General features: G+C 38.5%; 1 protein-coding gene across 3 annotated transcripts in view; it reads left to right on the forward strand.

Moving 5' to 3' along the window:
- The window catches only part of PLA2R1 (phospholipase A2 receptor 1), a 44,030-nt gene extending 23,227 nt beyond the window's left edge, over positions 1–20,803 (forward strand). For all 3 annotated transcript variants that reach the window (XM_052791513.1, XM_052791514.1, XM_052791515.1), the window contains 17 exons: positions 419–503; positions 1,481–1,613; positions 2,083–2,118; positions 2,630–2,787; positions 5,634–5,698; positions 6,079–6,182; positions 7,519–7,661; positions 8,474–8,591; positions 9,490–9,620; positions 10,194–10,338; positions 13,280–13,518; positions 14,042–14,210; positions 15,586–15,726; positions 16,154–16,270; positions 16,691–16,867; positions 17,565–17,594; positions 17,822–20,803. In XM_052791513.1, the coding sequence (XP_052647473.1) occupies positions 419–503; positions 1,481–1,613; positions 2,083–2,118; positions 2,630–2,787; positions 5,634–5,698; positions 6,079–6,182; positions 7,519–7,661; positions 8,474–8,591; positions 9,490–9,620; positions 10,194–10,338; positions 13,280–13,518; positions 14,042–14,210; positions 15,586–15,726; positions 16,154–16,270; positions 16,691–16,867; positions 17,565–17,594; positions 17,822–18,036 (2,206 nt within the window). In that variant the 3' untranslated portion in view covers positions 18,037–20,803. The remainder of the gene's footprint in view (positions 1–418; positions 504–1,480; positions 1,614–2,082; positions 2,119–2,629; positions 2,788–5,633; positions 5,699–6,078; positions 6,183–7,518; positions 7,662–8,473; positions 8,592–9,489; positions 9,621–10,193; positions 10,339–13,279; positions 13,519–14,041; positions 14,211–15,585; positions 15,727–16,153; positions 16,271–16,690; positions 16,868–17,564; positions 17,595–17,821) is intronic.
- The last annotated feature ends 429 nt before the right edge of the window (positions 20,804–21,232 follow it).

Genomic DNA, 21,232 nt, shown 5'->3' on the forward strand with positions numbered 1-21,232 from the left:
AGGTTCTTCTATCCTCTTTACTAGTGGCTGAAGAAGTCTCTAGCAAACTTAGAAATGGGTGAAGTGTATTAGCAACACTGTAATATGATTCTTTTTGAAGGTGATCTTTGTAGTAGGTGTTGAGCAACTGTTAATGTCAAAGTGATATTCTTGTGTGTTAACATTCCCTGTTGAAATGGAGGTTTGGCAATTTTAATCCTATTTTAAATGTTTCATCTTTAAAAGTATAATTTAACACTTTAGTAGGAAAACCAGAGTTTACTTCAAGGATACTAAAAATTTAAGAAATGTATTACAGAATGATATATTGAATTCAAGAAGAAATGAATATGGGTATTTGCACTATTTAAAAAATAATTTCTGAAGTAGCTAAGGAAAAAGTGCATGAGAAATGTTATTTTCTTTGTTTCCTTCACAGGACAGAAGACAGACAGTTCTGGATTGGATTTAATAAAAGAAACCTGCTTTCTGGAGGGACATGGCAGTGGTCTGACAGAACACCTGTAACTATCTGTATACTATATATTTCAGTAATCTTTCAAGTCATATCTAAGCATAAGTTAACAAAAACAACCCTTGTGCGCAAACACTGGCCAGGAAAACGGTTTGGTTTTCATGTCTGCATACTTCACTTAAAGTAATTGTTACAATAGGATTAATGGTACACTACTATTAAAATAGCAGCCTGTGCAAAAGGGCTCTGCAACTGCAAAAGGGGTTTGGTAGGATTATAAAGTTTTGCAGATGTGTGCTTTCCTGCAAAGCACATTGTGTTTAGCCCAGGACCAGGCATATGCAGAGTGAACACATTGTGTGTGTGTGTATATATACATATTTACGGGCATACACATGCACACGCGTTGGAAAGCCTGAGAGCTGTGCTTAGGTGCTTTATTTATTCTATGACTGTTAGGTTCATGCCTGCATTCAGAGCTAAGTCCTTCATTTTTTTAATACCACTTTTGATTTTGCATCATTGAAGGCATTGGTGCCACATGCCACACTAATGGTTAGTACCTGGGATTTAAACATTGAACAACCGAAGAAGGGTCAGTTTTCAAACTGTAGTTGGTTTTCAGCCTTAAAGAACAGTGCCAGCTCTGCCATCGTTACTTAAGTAATTTCAGAATGTGAGTGCAAAGTTCAATCATGCAATGTGTTGAACCAAAGCAAAGGCTGTTAGAAGTGGGCAACTACTGCTAATCATGTCAAAAAATTGGTAGGTTTCATAGCTATTCAATTATTTTTATGAAGAAGAAGTCTGATATAAGATGGGAAAGTTGAACAGGACATTGATAGAACATGATTATGGACCCTATATTTTGGATTTTACCACCGTAATTTAGGTGGTCCTCTAGTTGTTGCTTAAGATGTTCTTACCATACACACATCTCCAAATCCTTCCTTTTTCTCCATAGTGAGATTTTGAAATGCTTCATCTGAGATTGTCGGTGAAAGGTAATGAATGTGTTGTTTTCAGGTTGTATCTTCGTTTTTGGAGAGCAAGTATGTTGAAGATGACTCAAGAAACTGTGGTGTGTTCAAAGTAAATAGAACGGTCTTTCCAGCACACTGCAATGAAAAGCGTGAATGGATATGCAAAATACCAAAAGGTGAAATGTTAATTAACATACATCGTCTATCATACCCATTACTTGCAATTCAGGAGAGACAAGGAAAAAAATACCTAAAAGCTTGCTTTTTAGCCACATCTGGAGTTCTCCTCATTGGTCTTCTGCATGAAATTGTGGCAAAGCTATATGTGGCCGTTAGGGTTTGTTTGCCAGTTAACAGGTCTAATATGTGCCGTCAGTTTAAAAATGGATAGCAGTGATTAGCAGTTAGTTAGCAGGAGTTAATCAAAGTTCTTATTTATAAAGGTTACTAAAAATGTTGTTAAGTGTGGCAATTATTTTATTTTATTCCATGTTTAACACTTTTTTTTTTTTGTCCCTGAATGAGAGTAGCAGTATTCTTCATGATTTTGATTAAATCCTTATCATGTGGAGAAAGCAGTTTCAGTGAAATACCTCTTTTCATTCTTAATCAGCAATGTTTTAATTTATTTATGTATTTTTACAGGTGTTAAACCAAAGAATCCAGATTGGTACATAGCTGGTATGAAAACATTTTCTTTTTTGGCATCTTGAAACATTACAACTTGGAAATACAATTTAAGCTATTGGTAAAAATAAAATAACTAAAATGTTCCGAGTTAAAAGTTTACACTAAGAAACTCTGTAGGAACTGGTTGCTACAGATCAAAATCTGCTACTGTTTTGTTTAGGAACACTGAAACATCAGATACTACTTCGGTTAGGTAAAGGAATGACACCAGTAATAAGCACAGGAGTTTGATAACACCTCCATCACGTTAAAACTGCCTTTTTGCAAAGGCAGGGCAAAGGCTTAATATTACTGCAGTATCACAGGATAGAATATTAAAAAAAAATTACTCATAGTGCATTTTTTTTCCCTAAATTGATATGTTAAATATGGTTCTGCTGTTAGTTGTGGCATATTTGTACTCTGACACATGGCTGAAGGCGGGCCACGGGGGTCACAAAGAATGAGACTTGAAATGAGTTTTTATCCCTGCACACCACTGACTTTTTTGCTTGTTTTCTAGAACTGCCGTGGACATATTATCAAGGAGCAGAATACCTTTTCCATGTCAGTCCTACGGACTGGGAAACCTATGAGTTTGTCTGTGGCTGGCTTCGCAGTGGAATGGCAACAATAAATTCTTCTGGTGAACAAGCCTTTATTCAAAATAAAATTAAGAAGGTAACAAAAACTACCCTCAGGCAGTAACTGGCTATTTTCTGCTACATTTTTGGGGATATCTGGCTGCCTGTTGCTCCAGGTAGAATCCGAAAGACATTTTAATTCAGAAATAATTCTCTTGCTGTCTTCATTTATCACATCCTTCCCTGAAGCCCTATCTAGCTAAAGAAGTCAGTAACATTTCAGAATCTGCAGAATCATCTCTGCTAATGAGCAGGTCGGTCATTCTGCCTCAAAGGACCCAAGAGGAGCAAAAACCAGCTTCCTATCCCAAAGTAATGAAAGTAATTAGGGGTAAAGAGAAAGGATTGTTTCACATGTGGTGTACATCCTTCTCTGTTCCTTCGTCTTCCCCCACACCTCCATGACCAAGGGGACCCACTGTGGTTCCTCAGGTGTTCACACAGTGGTTCTGCATCCACCAGGATGTCTCCTGGTCCTGCACAGTTCCCCGGTTACACTCCGTTCCCGTTCAGTAACTTGCAGCTGGTGATCAGGTAGCAATACTGAGGGACACTTCAGTGGGTATATTAGCATGATGTGAGCAGTAAGTCCAGATGGTTGCAATGGTCTTCATAGTTTAAATCTTCAACATGATGATTTGAAAGGTTATTCTTGGGGAGAGCTGGCCAAGAATGAAGAATTACCAATTTCTCTGCACCTTAATTATAGAACTCTAAACCATGGATGTGGGTACTTATGACCATGGAAAAGAGATTACCTTTTCCTCTGTGTACACCAGCTTGGGCAACATTCCCATGTGTCCACACATCTGTATGATGTTTCCTGAAGTAAAGCCCTTTGCGTCTATGGATATTTCTCTGGGAAAAAAGACATCTGCCTCTAAATTCCCTCCTCTGGACAAAAGCAGAATTTCTGTAGAACCACTCTGATGTAACAAACAGCTTTGAAGCTGAGAAATAGCTGCAGAAGCAGATGAATTCCCAAGAAACTAAGTCTGTTTTCTTTTAGGTGTTCTCAGTAAAAGCAAAATAAGGAAAATACAAAAAAAAAAAAAAAGAATAAAAATAGTACGTCTGCCTTACTGAGGGCAAAATTCTACGGCTGTAATGTAAAGGGATATCATAGTGTGATCTTTAAAAGAAAAGAGAGAAAATCTCTTGACCCACACTTGGTTTTGTTTGCACTGTGTACAGCCCTCTCTGCTTTTAACTTACAATAGAAAGCATAAGTAGAATTGTGTTGTATTAAGATGGGGGTTTTAAGTTTCCAGGGAATTATGTGTCACATAATAGCAGATCTGCTATTTAAGTAATTTTGTATTAAAACATGATGAACTGGATTTAAATCAACAGTTCACGGCAAAAATAGCTTATAATGAGAGAGCAACATAACTGGCTAGGCTGTCTTCTTCTACATCTACTAGAGATTGTGATGTGATGTCATTACCGCCTGACCTAAGACTGAATGTTTATGACTTAAAAAATGATATAACTTTAAAAAAAGATGTATTTTTCCAACTTAAGATCACTTAAAATGGCTAATCAGAATGCTTCCTTAAAGTCGTGTTTACTTTCAACAGATCTTTTAAAAGCGGATTTATCATTAAAATTAGTGGGTATTATGGCAATTTGTGAGCATTCTGCAATGAAAAAGCCAAGTTTGCTTCCTTGGTATTGGAAATCAGATTAACCCCCTTGAAGTTTTGTCTCAGAATGTAACACACAGCTATTTTAAAGCCTGCTGCCTTTGGCTAAGCTTTCCCAGTATAGCCAGGTGTGTCCCAAAGTGATTGTAACCAGTTTCCTGTGGAAGCAGGAGTAATGATGGCAATCACTAAAATAATACTCAGCAGTCCAGATAGACTTTTCATGTGTCATTAGAAAACTTCATCAAAATTTCTTAACATGGAATTTGAAATCACATTTCTCACTATTTCTTTAAAAACTGTAATGCATAGGCTGAGTACTGTGCTCAGAAAACTAAACTCAGGGGCCAGGCAATACCAAATCAGACAGCATTCCTGAGTCTCTTTGTCAGAAATGTCTACTTTCTTCATTTGATATTGCTATGTAAGCTGGTGAAATCCTAACTATAACTCCAAGGACAGTGTGGCTGCCACAACACAGGCTGCACTTCAGTTCTTTCTGGAAAAAAATAAATGCTTCTCAGAGACAGGATGGCTTTTCCAGTGTCCTGCACATTCAGAGCTCTTTTTTTGTTGTTGGCTCTTTCCCAAAGACCCCAAAACTTTGACCATTGAGTGGCTAACCCTGAAAGTGAAGCCTGTTCACAGTTTAAGGCAGGATCAAGTCAGCACAGCAATAATAAGCAGCTGTTTGAATTACATTATTTCTGTGACACTTCCATAATACTTTGCCTTTTAGGAGTGGAGGTCTAGACCCTTTCATGAGAACAACAATCAGTCTGGAAAGCAGCTGTAGGAGTCTCTTGTATGAGCTATACAAAGTCAGTAAATGTTCATAGAAAACATTCTGAAAACATTAAAGACCAGCAGTATATTAACGCTAAAAGGAAATATTTGCTATTGTCTATATTTAGGAGTTGGTGAAAAACAAATTCTGGCCTAAGACTACAGTCCTTTTCAAGCCAGATAGGCTGTAAATTCCTAAAATTGTAAAGTCCTAGTTTACAGAAGATACATCAGCAATCCAGTAGAAAGTGGGAGCTAAATCATGCTCTGCTTACGTGAATAACCTTACTGAAGTGACATAAATTAACACGGGCAGGATTTAGCAGCTATTCTCCCATCGGAACACAATGGAGATGCTATTTGTCTGAATACAGTCTGACTTTAGGAGTTTGTTAATGCTTTGATAAGAGGCCAACAACAGCTAAACATATGGCAAAACATTTTTTTATAGCTATCGAATAGTGATGTTCACTGGTGGATTGGACTGCACGCAGAAAACCTCAGTGATGAATTTCGGTAAGAATACCTACACTTCAGCTGCTGTGAGTTGTACTTGGCATGCCCTGTTTACAGGCTGCCAGTCAGTCTGATGGGCTAAACCGGTTTGATGACTGAGTGGGATATTCAAGAGACAACTTCAGTTCTCATGTAAATATCATTCAGAATATATTACCCTTAATTTATCTCCATGTTACCGTATTTCTTCTGAAAGGGTTATAGAAGATACAAGCCAAAGATATGATATCAACCTTGTTGTTGTTGGTTGGTTTTTTAATGCTTAGTTAATAAAGGGGCACTTTCTACCTTGTATCTCCTTACAAACACTTTTAATGGAGGGTGTATTTTTAGGTAAGAATAGGAAAAAGAGTAACTACACTCTTAACATTTCTGTGCAGCTGGAGAGATGAATCACCAGTAACGTACCAGAACTGGAATGAAGGGAGGGAAAGAAATCCGCAGAAACCAGGGAAAAGATGTGGCTTCGTTTCATCACAAACAGGTTTATTTTATATTTCCTTTTGCTGCAGGAGTTGTGACTTGATTCCGTTGTTGGCCGAAGGGGTTATATTTTTTTCAATTGCTCTCAAGAAATGCGATCCATATTCAAGTCCTGTTACATGGTTATAATTTACATAACTGCTTTTAAGGTTAAGAAAAGAATAATGCAATATCATTAATATTCTCAGAGACTAGGTTGTAGGATTTAAAAGTATATTAATAGTTCCAGTTCTCTAATGTCAAAAGACAGAGATTCCAGTGATACTGATACTTTAGTTTTACTTAAGAATCTGTTACGGCATAGCAAAAATGTTAACGCATTGCTGGGTTTCACAGTCAGTTTTCTTATAACCAAATAAGATGGATGGAGCAACAATTTTTCCTACATTTATAAACTGTTTTTCTATCAGCACACAACTTTAAATACTCAGGTTTCTAGCTTATTTTTGATCCCGTAGCCAATCTGCTGAGGGATTTGGGGATACCATGGTTTTGGTGCTAGCCTTTACATCATCACATAGCTCTGTATTTCACTACAGTAATTAAAAAAATACACAGTGCTGCTGGTTCTAGTGATTTCTGTCATCTCACAGTCTCTGTTTTCTGAAGATCTGCAAGTCATGATAAAGTAAACATGTCAGGTTCCATGGAAAGAAAAAATATCCAGCTTTGTATTTGTTAGAAGAGCTGAAAAAAAATTAATCCAGCTGCACTCTTGTAATCTCAGCCTCAAAAGCCAAAACTGAAAAAATGTAAAACCTTCTTTTTTTCCACACACAGTCTTGGGGTTTTGATTCATGACTTTCGAATGCTTGAGTTTGGCGTTCCTATAGTTATTATAAGATAAAAGGAAGAGATGCCCACCCTCCCCCCTCAGCTGGCCAGCAGATGGGAACTGGTCAACAACTTGTTGAGTGCACTGAAAAATGTGTTTTCCTCCTAAGCAGGTCAGCGTTTTATGTCAGTACCTGGATCTTGCCAAAGATTTTCAATTTAAGGAAGTCAAACTATTTTATCTGGAAGACATCATTTCTATATCTTTCCCTTTTTTTGCATAGATAATATTTTTTTAAATACATGATGATATAGGCATACGTTGTGTGACTCAGTGTAGAGGAATTGGTTTAACTTACATTTATTCCCAGTTTGAATTTATTATGAGCCCCATGGACCATCAAATCCACTGTAATGCGATATGTCCAAATGTATTTGATGTAGAATCTCATCTTACTCAACCACTAAAGGATACTCTTCTTAACAATATCTAAGCTAGCTAAGAAAAAAACCCTTTCCAATTCTCAAGCTAATACTGAACTGTGATTTTTCTTCTTACGCAGGACTCTGGGGTGATGAAAACTGTACTGTCTCTCTTCCCTGTATTTGTAAACGTAAATTTGCATGGAAAATAGAGAAAGAGATTCCAAAAGACCAGAACCAACAAGGAGTATGTCCCAAAGGCTGGTTGCACTTTGGATTCAAAGTAAAACATTTTTTTTCTGCTGTTTGATTATACAAAATGCTTTCCATATTTATGACAGAAATTGGACTTCTTAAGGATTATTCAGTATTTGAAGATTTTCTTCCTTTTTGAAAGCAGGGCCCTTAGGTTTATAACTACTGACACAGTGATACAGAGGTTTAAGGCTATTAAGTAGCTTTGCACACGGAAGTTGTCTTAATAAGCTGTCAAAAATTTTACTTTAGTTGAAGGAAGTGAATACTCATATATGCAAAAGCTATCTAAGTGTATTTGTGCATTTGCTGTAAAAAGCCTGCTCCAGCCTCTCTTTTCCACTTATGACAATTCCAAGAGGTTTTTATGGTCTCAAAACAGATCTCTGTCCCCTTGTTGTACTAAATGGATCCCCAAATGCAGCCATCCTCTGAAAGATGGTGTTTCAAATAGGGTTCATCAAAGATAATTATAAACCAAAGTCCACTTGCAGTTGAAGGTTGAAAGGCAATTATTTCTTCAGGCTTCTCTTAAATACATAATGCAGCATGCATTGAGGTGGCCAGATTTATCCCAGTGCTGAACTCAGTGACTACAAGGATAAATTTAACGCAGATTGTGTTTGCCTTTAAACAACTGATTTGAATCCAGGCCTGAATGCAGCTGAAAACTGATACCAAGCATGTTGGAGAGGTCCGCTGCAGGACAGAAATGAATGAAATATTTAATATTCAGTAACACTGTGTGAAATGTTTTAGTGATCACTGTTTGTGATTGATAAATAGTTTTTAAACTAGAGAAAAAACAAAACAAGCCTTTTTTTTTTTTTTTTAAAACAGTGCTTTTTGATACAAATTCCGAAGGATCCAGGGCATCTGAGAAACTGGTACTCTGCACAAGAGTTCTGCAGTAGCTATGATGGGTCACTCGCTTCCCTTGAAGATGAACTGGAACAAGGTAGAGTACTGAAAATACTGTTAAACAAATAAAATTTCATCTTCATTAGGATGCTGTAGTGAAGTTTCATCTTGGCTACAGATTTAGGAAAAAAGATCATTCAGATCCTACTCATGGTTCCACTGCTTTAAACAAATCAGTGTTTCCCTTTCCCTGTTTCCCAAAATGTAAAGATTCAAATATTCACTGAGCTATATGCCAGGTACGTTTTGAGGAGTAATTATAATTTGTGCTTAATATCATGCATTAGAAATAAAAGAAAATAATGGAATACCCATTTAAAAATTTGCTATGTAAAATTTCTACCTTATGAACAGAACATCACATTGTTATAAAAGCAATCTCATTTTTATCCTTTAATAGTACTTAAAATCTGATCTATAGTATAGCACATAAGCATAGTGCTAGGCTGGAACTGTCAGAGAAATAAATGCCAGCACATTTAGAAATATTTATAATCCCTATTCATAAAAATCTGTGGTTGAATATCATACATTTGTAAAACCATTTATTTGGAGGTGGGAGGAATCTCATTGGCTATCTTTAGTTGAGAAATCTTATTTTCAACTAAAACTGAGAAAAGCTTTTTCAATGGGACAGTACCCTAAACTAATACTTAAGTTGTTCAAGCTGCTGTGAATATTTCTGGAAGACTTACTAGTTAATGGACTAGATCCTAAACCAACTGAAGTTAATCAATTTAACTGAATTTAATCAATTTAACTGAATTTATAGTTAGATGACACTGAAATGCCACTTATGTTCTTACTTTCTACTAACTATGTAATGTCATTGATTAGTAATTAAATTTTTCAGTGCTTTATTGTGTCTGAAGAGACTTCATCAATCCCTAAATGGTTACCAGTTAATTATATTTTATTCCTGTTTCATTTTCCAGCTTTCATAACAATGAATCTATTTGGACAGAAAACTAGTGTTTGGATAGGTTTCCAGAGTGATGATTATGAAAAATGGGTGAATGAAAATCCTCCGATGTATTCCAACTGGTCTCCAGTTGAAGTAGTGCATGTGAGTATTTCCAGGGGGTTTAAGGACAGTGGGAAGTTGTTTTATCCATAAAAATCCTGACTGCCACAAAGACAAGGCCTAACTTGCTACAGCAACTATAGTCTTCTTTTAATTTTTGCAGCTTCAAACAACTGTGGGCACAGATTTATGGGCATAACTAGAAGTAGTAAAAAAGGTGCTACTGAGACAGTTATTTCTGTAATTTGTGGCTATAGTCACATTCTCTTGCAATTGCTTTTAAGCATCAAAGTTTGAATTACATGGTTAGTATCATATTCTGGGTCTGAGCAAAGATTAGGAATAAGATTATGAATTTTGTATTTTAATATATTGTTTTACACCACGTTAGTCCATATTGGGCTTAGCATTTTAGTTTGTTCAGTGAAAGCTTGTGACTTTTTTATTAGGAGGTTATTGTTTCAAATTGTATTTATGGGAGTGTTCATTGCTCTATCTAAATATTTATAACAGTGACTATCAAATAATTATTCTTCTAAATTTAATGTGATAATTATGCATTGTTTTTACATAGTGTCTTTTTAAAATTAATATAAGGTTCTGTGTTTCTTGCAGAGACAGCATTATAACAGTGCAAACATTCAAGAACAACTTCCACTATGTACAGTGGTATCAAATAACCCTAATTTTTATTTTACGGGAAAATGGTACTTAGAAAACTGTCAGAAAAATTACGGGTTTGTCTGCCAAAAGACTCAGGGTAAGGTTTTGTTTTGCTTTGCTTCTGTTCACTTTTCTTACTAGCAGCTTGTTATAGGTGTCTATAAAACCAGGAACATAAAAGATTTCTAAGATAGTTTGATATATAGACAGACTAGCTCTACACTATTTAATAAATCAGTAGCTGTGATGTAGAAGTAATTTCCAAAAAAATGTTATATTCTTCCTAACTTTGAGCTTTCTGTTGCATACCTTAGAATCAGGAATACAGATGAAATTTCATGTTTTCTGTCATGGCAGCAGAGTAACCACGTGAAATTACAAAATGCAAAACTGAGGGTAATTTTGATGAAAATATGATATTTTTGGGGGGGGTGGGACTTGCACTGTTAGGTCAGAACAGACTCTAGAAAATGTATTTCTGTGAACAGTGCGGACCAACTGGCCCATCAAATAGAGTTTGGCTTTTCTTTTCATGCTTCTCTAATTCTGTTACCCATAAAGTTCATTTGCCAGAAGCACGAAGCGTTTGTGGGGAACACGCGTTGTTCGGTTTCCTCGAGCGACGTTCCAGCATTGCCTCGGACTGGGAACCGCTGGCGTCCCCAGGGCACTCGGGCAGGTTTGGAGCCCTGTCCCTGGGGCTGCTGCAGCTCTGCCAGTGGGAAGCTGCCAGAGCATGCTCCCAAAATAGACCAGCAGCAAATTATTAACCCTAAATAAAGGGAGGGCTGTAATCTGAGCCTATAAGGAGTGTCCTTGGGTGCTGTACTTACTGCGGGGGTGGTTTTATATGGCTCAGCTTTATATAACACCTTTTAGTTAAGCCCTGGATCTAAAGAGACAATCCCCTCCTGCTGGCTGCCTAGGAGGCGAGTGAGCGGAGAAGTAGAATAAACAAATAGAAGTTTTGGGTAGCGCTCACATGTGGCTCTAGCAAACCATAGCCATATTTGACATCATTTATTATGAACTACAGTTGCGGGGAGTGCTGGAATAATACTGCACGTAGTGTAGGAAAAATAAATAAATGCATTTTCCTGCTGGTTTGTTTCATTTACCTCCCAAACGTTGGTATTTTAACCCCTTGCTGCTGCTTCAGACGGATGGAAAAGGCGTTAAAAGGCAGGAAGGAAAACCGTTGCCTTAGGGCGGCCAGGCTGCAGGGCACTGGGGGGATTGGGGCTGCAGTGGGTGCTCAGGACCCTTCCCACATCTCCCGGCTGGGTGAATGTGAGAGTGGCCCATGGGCCCTGGCCAAGCGTGGTGGGGATGTGGGGGCACACGCTGCGCCCCGGGCTCAGGGCCACCCACCTGCCCCATGCGCAGCAGAGTGCTCCTGGGCGTGAAGGGACAAGTCCTGCCTCCCCAGTGTGACACCCATGGCACTCTCCCAAACCATCAGGCAGTTCAGCTTGCTAATTAAGCAGAAAACTTTCCTCTCCCCCCCCCCCCCTTTTTTTTCCCCCTAATTGATGTAATTTTGTGCAGCTTTTCTAGGCTGCATCAGCTCAGTGCAGGGTCAGGACCTGTGCACGGGGATATGCAGCTGGAAGAGCAGAGAAGCAAAGAAGGGAGGAGTGAGACAGCCTCTTGCTCGTGGTAGTGAACTGTTAAACTTGCTCAAATGTCCAAACAAATGTGTCAATTCCTGGAAAGATGAGCTGGAGCTTTGCTTCTGCCATACTGTCCACATCCCGTCTCTCCTTTTTTGAATTATTTTCTGTAGGAGACTAAAATGAAATAAACCAGCAGGAGATCTGAACTGGGTTCTGATCTCTTAGTGGTGCTTGAGTTAGGATTGTGTCAGCATTTTACTGCATTTCCTGCCTTTTTTTTAAGCAGTGACACGCACTGAAAGCTGGAACAAAATAGAATGCTTCAGTTAGCTCAAGAGCAGAGCTTTTTCTTGCTTAGAATTTCTAATTTTAAATGCTTTGTGAATGACAAATAATAAATTAATTTACTATTTTAAGATGCTTGTTAACACTCCTCCTCTCTTAGTCATAAAGGGAACGAAGTCTAAACACACTCCACTTCGTAGCAAAGCAACCGCTTCATTCTGTAATCACAGAGAAGTTTTAGAGACAGAAGTAATTAATCCAAACTGACAAACAGGATTACAACTGAGGCATTGCTTTATTTTAATAATCTTGTTTAAAGTATACTGTGGGCATTCGTACACATTAGCAAAGGCATTTGCCTCCTGTAGAAAAGCGAATACAGCAGCATCACAGAGTGGGCTGGGGTAGAGATGGTCTCCGTCTCCTGATTGTTTTTCACATGGGAGACTTTCCTTTTATTTCTTAAATCTAAAAAGTCTGCTTCTTGCTTCTTCTTTCATTTTTTTGGACATTGCTGTGTTAGTTTACCAAGCACAGAGGATTTCTCTTTAAGTGCCAGTGATCTTCCCTACATTGGCTCATGGATAGCAAAGATGAGGTCAGGAAGCTCCCAAGCACTTACTTGTACCATGAGCCACAGTTTGTCATCCTCTTGGTTATACCAGTACTGTTATTTGTGAGGCCAGGCTTTGTGCTGTAAACTGGTCTTGGAAATTATTATAAATAATGGGTCAAAAAAGAGGTAATCTAAATTACATGCAAAGTATCTGGGAAAAACGCACTCTGCAACGCACTGCTATTGGACATTTGGGATATGCCCAGATCCCTGGTGATTTCTTACTGACCTTCAAAGATCCAGTCAGTGGAACTAACTCCATCCAGGTTTTCTTTTTTTTGTGTGTGTGTTACACATTAAACTCATTCACCGTGATGAGTTTTGTGCTCTGATGGAATTTCAAATACTGTTCTAGTAGTCATCATCTTTTTCTTTTTAAAGTTCACAGTGCCTTCCTGAAACCAAGGAGTCTGCAATTTTTATGTTTGGTTTTAAGGATAGTTCTGATTTTTTAGGAGCTGTTCTGCTATGTTTAAGCTGTTTTAAAAAATAAATAAATCCTTTCTTTTTGTTTATAACAGACACATCCAGACATGTCATCAATGCTTCTGAAATGTACCCTGTGCCAGATACTTTAGAATATGGGAACAGAACGTATAAACTAATACGCGGGAATTTTACATGGTCTTCAGCTTTAAAAACCTGCATGGCAAACGGCGCGGAGTTGGTCAGCATTACAGACCAGTATCACCAAGCCTTCCTCACAGTCATTGTGAATCGGCTGGGCTACAACCACTGGATCGGGCTGTTCACTTCAGACGTACGTAGTGGACTCCTTGGCTATGAATATGATGCTGCAAAGGAGTTTTTCCAGTAACAAGCTAAGGAGCTGTGTCATTCATTTGAAGTCACAGGAATTTTGCATCTGGAAATGAAACCCTGGAAAGCTTGAGCCTTAACCATTATTGCAACATAATGTATAAATCTAATGAGAGCCAGTTTGGTGCAATGACTACTGAAAACTAAAAGCCATAGAAAACATTTAAGAACACACCAAAAAAAATCTTGTAAGGTCAACATTGAAATTATGTTGTTTCATTTGTAGTTGCTTGATGGCCCAGATAACCACTTGCTGAAAACAGCAGGTTAGATGTAGTTTGTGGTCTCCCAGAAGTAAGTTGGGAGGATCGTTGGATCTGTCTTTTGTAGATCCTTCTGGATCTACCAGCCTTTGGAGATGTAAAAGACATTCTGTAATATCTGGTGAGGATGCCACCCGAAGAAGATGAACTTGTATGGTGCTAAAGCATATCAGAAAGATAATCTGAAATTTGTTTTGGCAGAACGGACTTAACTTCGAATGGTCGGATGGGACTAGGTCTTTGTTTACCTTCTGGGAAGACGATGAGTCCCAGGCCTTTGGCAGCTGTGTTTACATTGATACTTCGGGGCACTGGAAAAGCGCTAACTGCGAACGACTTCTGCAAGGAGCAGTTTGCCATGTGCCACCTAGTAAGTCAGAGTGAAGTTTCATGTTAAATCTCTGCAGCTGCAGATGTGTGTATTGACAGCGGAAGTATATGAAAGGAAATTAATTGGTTTGAGGTTAAGCAATGATGATAGTAGTATTCAAAACTGAAGTATATTTCTGGCATTTCCTTGCTGTATCTCCTATTTGTGAAACCATTTTTTCCCCATAAAATATTGGCCATCAGGTCTGGTCTGTAGGAGAATGGAAAGAGAACTTTCATAATAGAAAAGAAACAGGAAAATTACTTACTCTGTCTCTTCAGTGAAGACTATATTATCTGTGAAAAATGATGATTGCTAATAACCTAGCTCAAAGGGAAATAAATTCAGTTTGCTGCAATGAACTGTGGGATGGGAGAAGGGAAGCATTTAGAGCAAAGTGAAAAATTAGAGCCATGTCTTCACTGATTGCACATGAAAGATTTTGCAACTTTTTTGTAATGGTAAGAATGTTTTCCTGTATCCTAAAATATGTTGTGTTTCCTGCAATGCTCTGCCAATTAGCTGGGCTTCATTTGAATCCAGCACTCGGGTCTGGGACTCCATTCAGTCCAGGACTGCAGAGTCTTCGGTAGCATCCAGTTCTCAAAATAGTTCCTGTTCAGTGGTATTGATCAGCCAGGGTTTGCCTACAGCTTATTACAGCTTTTGGATCTATTGAGAAGAAAGCTATTTTGGAATCCTTCAAGACAAAAGTTATTCTTTAGCATGGTTTTTGTAATGAAGCTGACTAATTTTCTCATTTGTTTGTCAAGTTATGTAATCATATATAGCCTAAGGTTTACTTAATTTTTTAAAAATGTGGTTTGTAGCAAAGCGGGAGGCATGTGAGACCATAGGTAATGTAGCTGCCTACAGCACTGCCAAAAAGTGATGCTGAGTATCACAAAGTGAGCTTGTAGAGGTGCCTTGAGTCAGAGGGACTCTTTGCTGCAGCACGTTGCACACTGGAGAGGCTGGCTGCTGCTTACCAATGGGAAACTCTCCTCTGTGCTTATCTTTGAGGCTTAGTGGAGAGAAGCTGTGCAATCCTTGGAAATCCCCAGCCCTCTGGGAGGTGCTGGGCAGCCCGGAGTGCTCTGATGTGCCTGTAGTTTGCTCATAACTCCTTCTGCACGTCAGTACCGGTTAGATTGTCCTGATATTGCTGTTGCAATCCAGCAAGGTTTTTGATCGGAAATAAAACCAACATTACTCTTTTAATACAAATGTATACAACCACTAGATTTTCACTTTGAAAAATAGAGGCATAATGCAATAACATGCTTATTAGCATTACTCCAAAACAGTGTGTGGAATGTTATATTAATGTGTATGTTGTTGTGCCAATAAAGCTGTGCTGTTATTTCTATCACAGAAAAGAAACTCACTGCCTATAAAGGCTTATGTTCAGAAAAAACTGTTCCCTGGATCAAATTCAAAAACAGTTGCTACAGCTTTTCCACAGTTCTGCAGGTCACAAGTTTTGATACTGCAAATGAAGTCTGCAAAAACCAAGGTAAGTGATTATTTTGTAGCTACAAAATGTCATTGTGGTATCTTAAAAAAAACCCATATTTTCTGAAATGCCTGAAATCATGGCATGTGTTCATGTGTTTTCTCTAGTTGAAGATAACAATAGTGGAGCTCATAAGCCAACTATGAAATTGAAGGCAACATACATCCAAAAAATGTTCCTTTCCATGTTGAAAATATTGATTTCTAGAATAACACATAAAATGAATTTTTTCCCTTTCAGACTTGTGAGAACAGTCTTATATCAGCCTGAGCATTTTCCACATTAATTGCAAATTTAAGAACTTATAATGTATAACCAGACTGTTCAAGCTTTTCAATTAAGGCTCGTAATACTGACTTTTTGAAACGCAATGTTACATTTTAATGGCATGAATTGTTTGAAAATTTGTTCTGTGTTTAATTTGTAGGATCGAATCTTCTAACTATTCAAGATGAAGACGAAAATGCCTTCATTTTGGAAGAATTACACAGTTTTGGTTATTCTGTGCAAATGGTTTGGTTGAATATCCTGCTTGTTACAGACAGTAAGTTTTGGGTGGAAGAATCTGGTTTGGGTTTTGGTTATTTTAATGCTAGCGTAACCATCTTCCAAAACACTGTTATCTTTTGAGATTTTTTTCACTGCATATTACCTGTTTATGGTGTAGTAAAACCAGTCAATCTTTCTGTAATTGTTACTTATTAGTATTCTGAATACTCAGTATGTATGCATGCATGTGAATGCCTTTATTTTCTTCTTAAAGAAGCACTATAGGCTGTCTTCTGTGTCAGCTACATAGGATGTTTTTAAATCCTTCAAGAAAAAAAAAGTAATGTAGTGGCCAAACAGACAAAACCTTGGCATTCTATAATACAGTATTTTTTTATGTGAGGGTAGGTCCAACTGAGAGATATTTATCAAAATACTGTGATATTTTATAATGATTTATAACTTCTGCCCTTAGATGAGACAGTCTCCTGGTTTGATGGTTCTTCCTTAAATTATTCTAACTGGGGCATCAGGGAGCCTGAATTTGATCATCTCAGAGGGAATTTCTGTATCAGCCTGAGGACCACAGATGGAGTCTGGCAATTATCTCCTTGCAGAGAGAAAAAGGGATTTGTATGTAAAATGGATGCAGGTATGTGCTTCCATAAAAGAAGGCAGCTGTGTCCTAACCATTGGTTTACATGTTGCTTGCTTACCTGCTTTTAGTTTTCATTTAAATAATCCTGTCCCTTGGTATTAGAAAAAATATCTGTGAAAAAACCAACCAGCCAGGGTAACCTCCTTTTGAGCAGCCCAGGCAGCTGTTGCATTATTGCCAACTTTGGTAGACTTTCCGTTGTATGGGTGAGCCATGTATGGGTCACCCATCAGGCTGACCTCCACAAACCCCGTAAGATGGGCAGGCGCAGCCTAGGAGAGCTGCACAGACACCACGTCAGTAGGAACACGGGTCTGTAAGAGAGCTGAAGTATTTCCAGAGCCCATCCAAAATGCCCAGGTTGCTGTTCGACCCAGGAGCTAGATTAATCTACCACTGCACTGTCCTGCTCATGCATTTGTACTTCAAGAAGTAGATAAATACTGCTGCTCATCCTTGCACAAATGTCAATTAATATATTCAACCAAATTTGAGGGATTTTAGATAACAGGTTAGGTCATGTTTAGCTTGGTCAGTTGGAATCCCATTGACATGAGTCAAACAAAAAACAACCTGCTCTTGTATGGTTTTAGGTAGATTGTCTTCTCAGTATCAATTTTACGGTAAGTATATATAGGAACTTTTGTTAGCTCTGGGGGTAATTTTATGACAGTTCTACATTCTATTTCAGATATCGATGCAACAGAACCCTCTGAAAAAGGTAGGTTCCTTCTGTACTTTCTTAGGGTTTTTTATAAGGAGTAATAACACATTGTGAGCCGATATTTTGTGAGGTAACATTTTTCACTGTCAGACCTGTAATTTAAAATACATGACATATAAGGAGTAATAATATGTTTTCCATAAAACATTTATATGTTTATATTTAGAATTATCTATAATTATGGCTATATTTGCTTAATAATAATTTCTGTCCTTTGCTTTCAGCATCATACCGTGGGCTTGTAGCTCTGGCTGTTTTTGTGACATTGGTGATGCTGGCTGCCATTTCACTTTTTCTGTGGTGCCTGTACAAACAGAATAACCGACTGTTCCGCAGGATACTGTGGGTCAGAAATGCCTATTTGCCACAGATTAATGCTGACACTCCTGCTTTGGAAGAAAGCATCCTCATTTCTGATTTTGAGAGAAGTGACAATTAATTGATCAGAAATAGCAAGCGGTCATGTCTTCCATGTGAAACTCCACGATCTACAGCGGTTTTCTCCTTCTCAGGAGTCCCCTGGGGTACCCATACCCAGAGGAACAAACCCTCACAGCTATCGGTATGAATGCTGTAGGGGCTCCCTACGTTGGAGAGCTTTTGCTTTGGGGCAGGATGATGTGAGGATGCAAGGCCGAACCATGGAGAAATTGGGTCCTTCGGGACAAGCCGGGAACTGAAAATACTCCCACACCATAAACCTCCAACTGCTCACGTGGAGTAGTCGTGTCTGAGACCCCAGAGCAGCACGCCTTTTCAAGCAACTTTTTCCTTCAGGAACATTTGGGCTTTTGTGTTTTGTTTTTATGTTGCAGAATCTGCTCATGAGCCAGCATTAACATTTGGCCTTGAATTTAGGAACTTGAACTCTGAAATGTAATCCAAGCATTATGGGGTAGATTTTTTTTCTTAATAGCCATTCCTTCTGCAAAATGAACAGTTATTTTTCAGACAGTGGATTCTTGCCAGGTGGATTTCCAAGCTTGCAGAGAGATGAAGTCACTTTTGACTTGGGAGCGCCAGAGTTTTGCTAGTTTGGCCCGTGATGCCTAGTTCATGTTATAAAATAAATTAGTCTAGAGATATAATGGCATACGGACTTTGTCATCCTGAAGTTAATATATTCATTTGAGATGCTTCCAGCATCCTCTTAAGGATTTAACTATGTGATCTCTCACCTAGGTTATTTCAGAAATTGAATCCCATCAACCTCTTTTAAAGATATTTTTGAGCAGTATCTGTTTGAAGAAAAAAACTGTTACAAATCTTGCTGAAGTTATGGTAATAAATTGCTTTACTGTTCACCTACAGTATTTCTGCAAGCAGTATTCATGTACGCTCTTCTGAGACCCTGCTCTCAAAAGCTAAGGACGATATGTGGGGGAGCCACATTGCTGTTCCCAAAGGGTGCTGTAGTCTTATAACCGCATGTAGCAGACACTCCGAAGGACACTTTTCAATTTCAGTCTTCAACTAAGGTGCTAATGAAGGGGATGGATTTTGCTGACCAGCTGTTCTGCAGGCTGATGGTTGTGAAGGACCCAGCTCAGGTCTCTGCACTACCTCAGTTGCAGTGGCCCAGGACAGCAACGCTTACTCCCTGTGGGACTCCCACCACCCTAACCAGTCCTCCAGCCACATCTCTGAAAATACCCATAAGGTTTGGGGGGACTTTATTTTTTATTTTTATTACATTGTGGAAAAACAAATGGTTAGTCATGATGAGTTACTTCAGAATGGATTTACTGTGCCTTCAGTCGTCTCTAAAAGCTGCTGTGAAGGGCTGCGTTTATTGTTGGGTTTGTTGGTTTGTTTGTTTTAAGATGACTCATTCTAACAATTTTTGCAAGAGCCCTAAGATGGAGGTATGTTCCTCAGAATTAAGCAAGCAGCCAAGACCAACTGAAATGTTTTTACGTGGTATTTGTGCACATGCACAGGAATGTATGACTGCCTTTTAGTTAGATTTCACATGGCCAATTCTAGAAACAAAAATTGCCTGTTCACGTCATAATTATGTATAGGGCTATTTTAAAAAAATTATTTAGTACATAGAATATTTCTGTGCTGGTTTACAGAACCATTCAAAAATGTTGTCAAAGAGGCTGCAGATGGTTTTGATCCCAATATCATTTTCAGCTTACTGTTTTCGATAACTTCTATGGGTGTAGCTATCACAAGTTCTTGATGTGAGATTTTTCCATCATATAAAATATAAATAGCTTTTCTGTGTATATTTTGTCTAATGGTTTGACCCCATACATTAATCTTCAGCAATGTTTTAAAAGTTTGGTTTTAGTCCTCTAGATTTATCTATGGGACCGTTTTTATGTGAAGTCCATTATTAGAGTTTGTGGACTATAACTTCCGAGTACAATTGCCAGATAATCTGCTGTTTGTATGTATGAACTGTGATAGCTTCTTTACCACCAAAAAAAAAGATGAAAAAAAGGTTGTGACCATCTCTCCCTTCCCTGTGAGAATTTCACCTATTTAAACTACAGTTGGAGGAACTTAAACCAACAAATCCCCTTTATCACATTCACTGACAAGTGTGTAATTGCTGCCTTCTTACAGCAAGCAGAATGGCTTGCAGGATGTTTTTTGTTTGCGAGAGTAAGCTGCGTCATCTTTGAGGACATGTATTTATCAGGCTGCGGTGCTGTTGCCTAGTTATGCAGACCCTTGTCAGATTTTGATGTGGCTGATGATGGTGTATAATTTTTTCACAAAACTTGACATAGGCTTTTTATCAATCTTCCTTGAGGTATGTTGTAATCATTTAAATATATTTGAAGGGCAGTGGTATAATAAATAACCCTAACCTCAAAATAGTGATCGTTAATTAACATCAACTGTGATGTAGATGATCTTGCACTAAGGGAAAAATAGTTCAAGCAGTGTTTTCTTCCTACTTTGAAATGGTTTTGTGGGAATAGACCCTTAAATATTTATTTTTAAATTTTTCATCATTTAAATTCTATAATTGCAGGTATTATTCACTCAAGAATGTAATCGTTGATTGCTTTCTGGTCCTCGTTCTGGATTTTGTTACCATAGCTTTTGTTTGGTTTCCCTTAATCAGAGGTCTCCTATACTGTTCCTGATCAGAGTATGTGGTGACTGTTTTTACTGCTGACCTTGATGATATTGGCAGTGAGGTTCACTGTATTATTTCAACTGGGAAATTAAAGCGTGAATGATAATTTTCTGTGCTGTAATCTTTCTTGAATCTTTCCCCAGCTTTAATTAGCTGCCAGGCTTTAGTGTCTCATAACAGCAGTTCCCAGGCTTCACACTGGGTCATCCTGGTAGGAGAGGGACAGCTTGCACCAGCCTCCTCTCTGGCTACATGGCTGGACCCAGACCTGAGCACTGCAGATGGTCTCCACATGTGGTGGCTGCAGTGTTTCCAAGGGCATGGACGAGGATGCCTTGGGACCTGCATGCAGGAGGTGCTAGGAGGAGGAAGGAGCCACAGCACCATCAGTAAGAACGATGGATGGGAGTATGGTGCTGATGCACAGATAATCTCCCAGCCCATTGCCTGTTCCCTGCAGCCCGGGGAGCTGGGGCCACCAGGGATGAGCGATGGGCTGGAGGGATTTTTCTGCTGAGCTGTGGAGGCTGTGTTG

Source organism: Harpia harpyja, chromosome 7, assembly GCF_026419915.1.
Source record: "Harpia harpyja isolate bHarHar1 chromosome 7, bHarHar1 primary haplotype, whole genome shotgun sequence".
NCBI lineage: Eukaryota > Metazoa > Chordata > Aves > Accipitriformes > Accipitridae > Harpia > Harpia harpyja.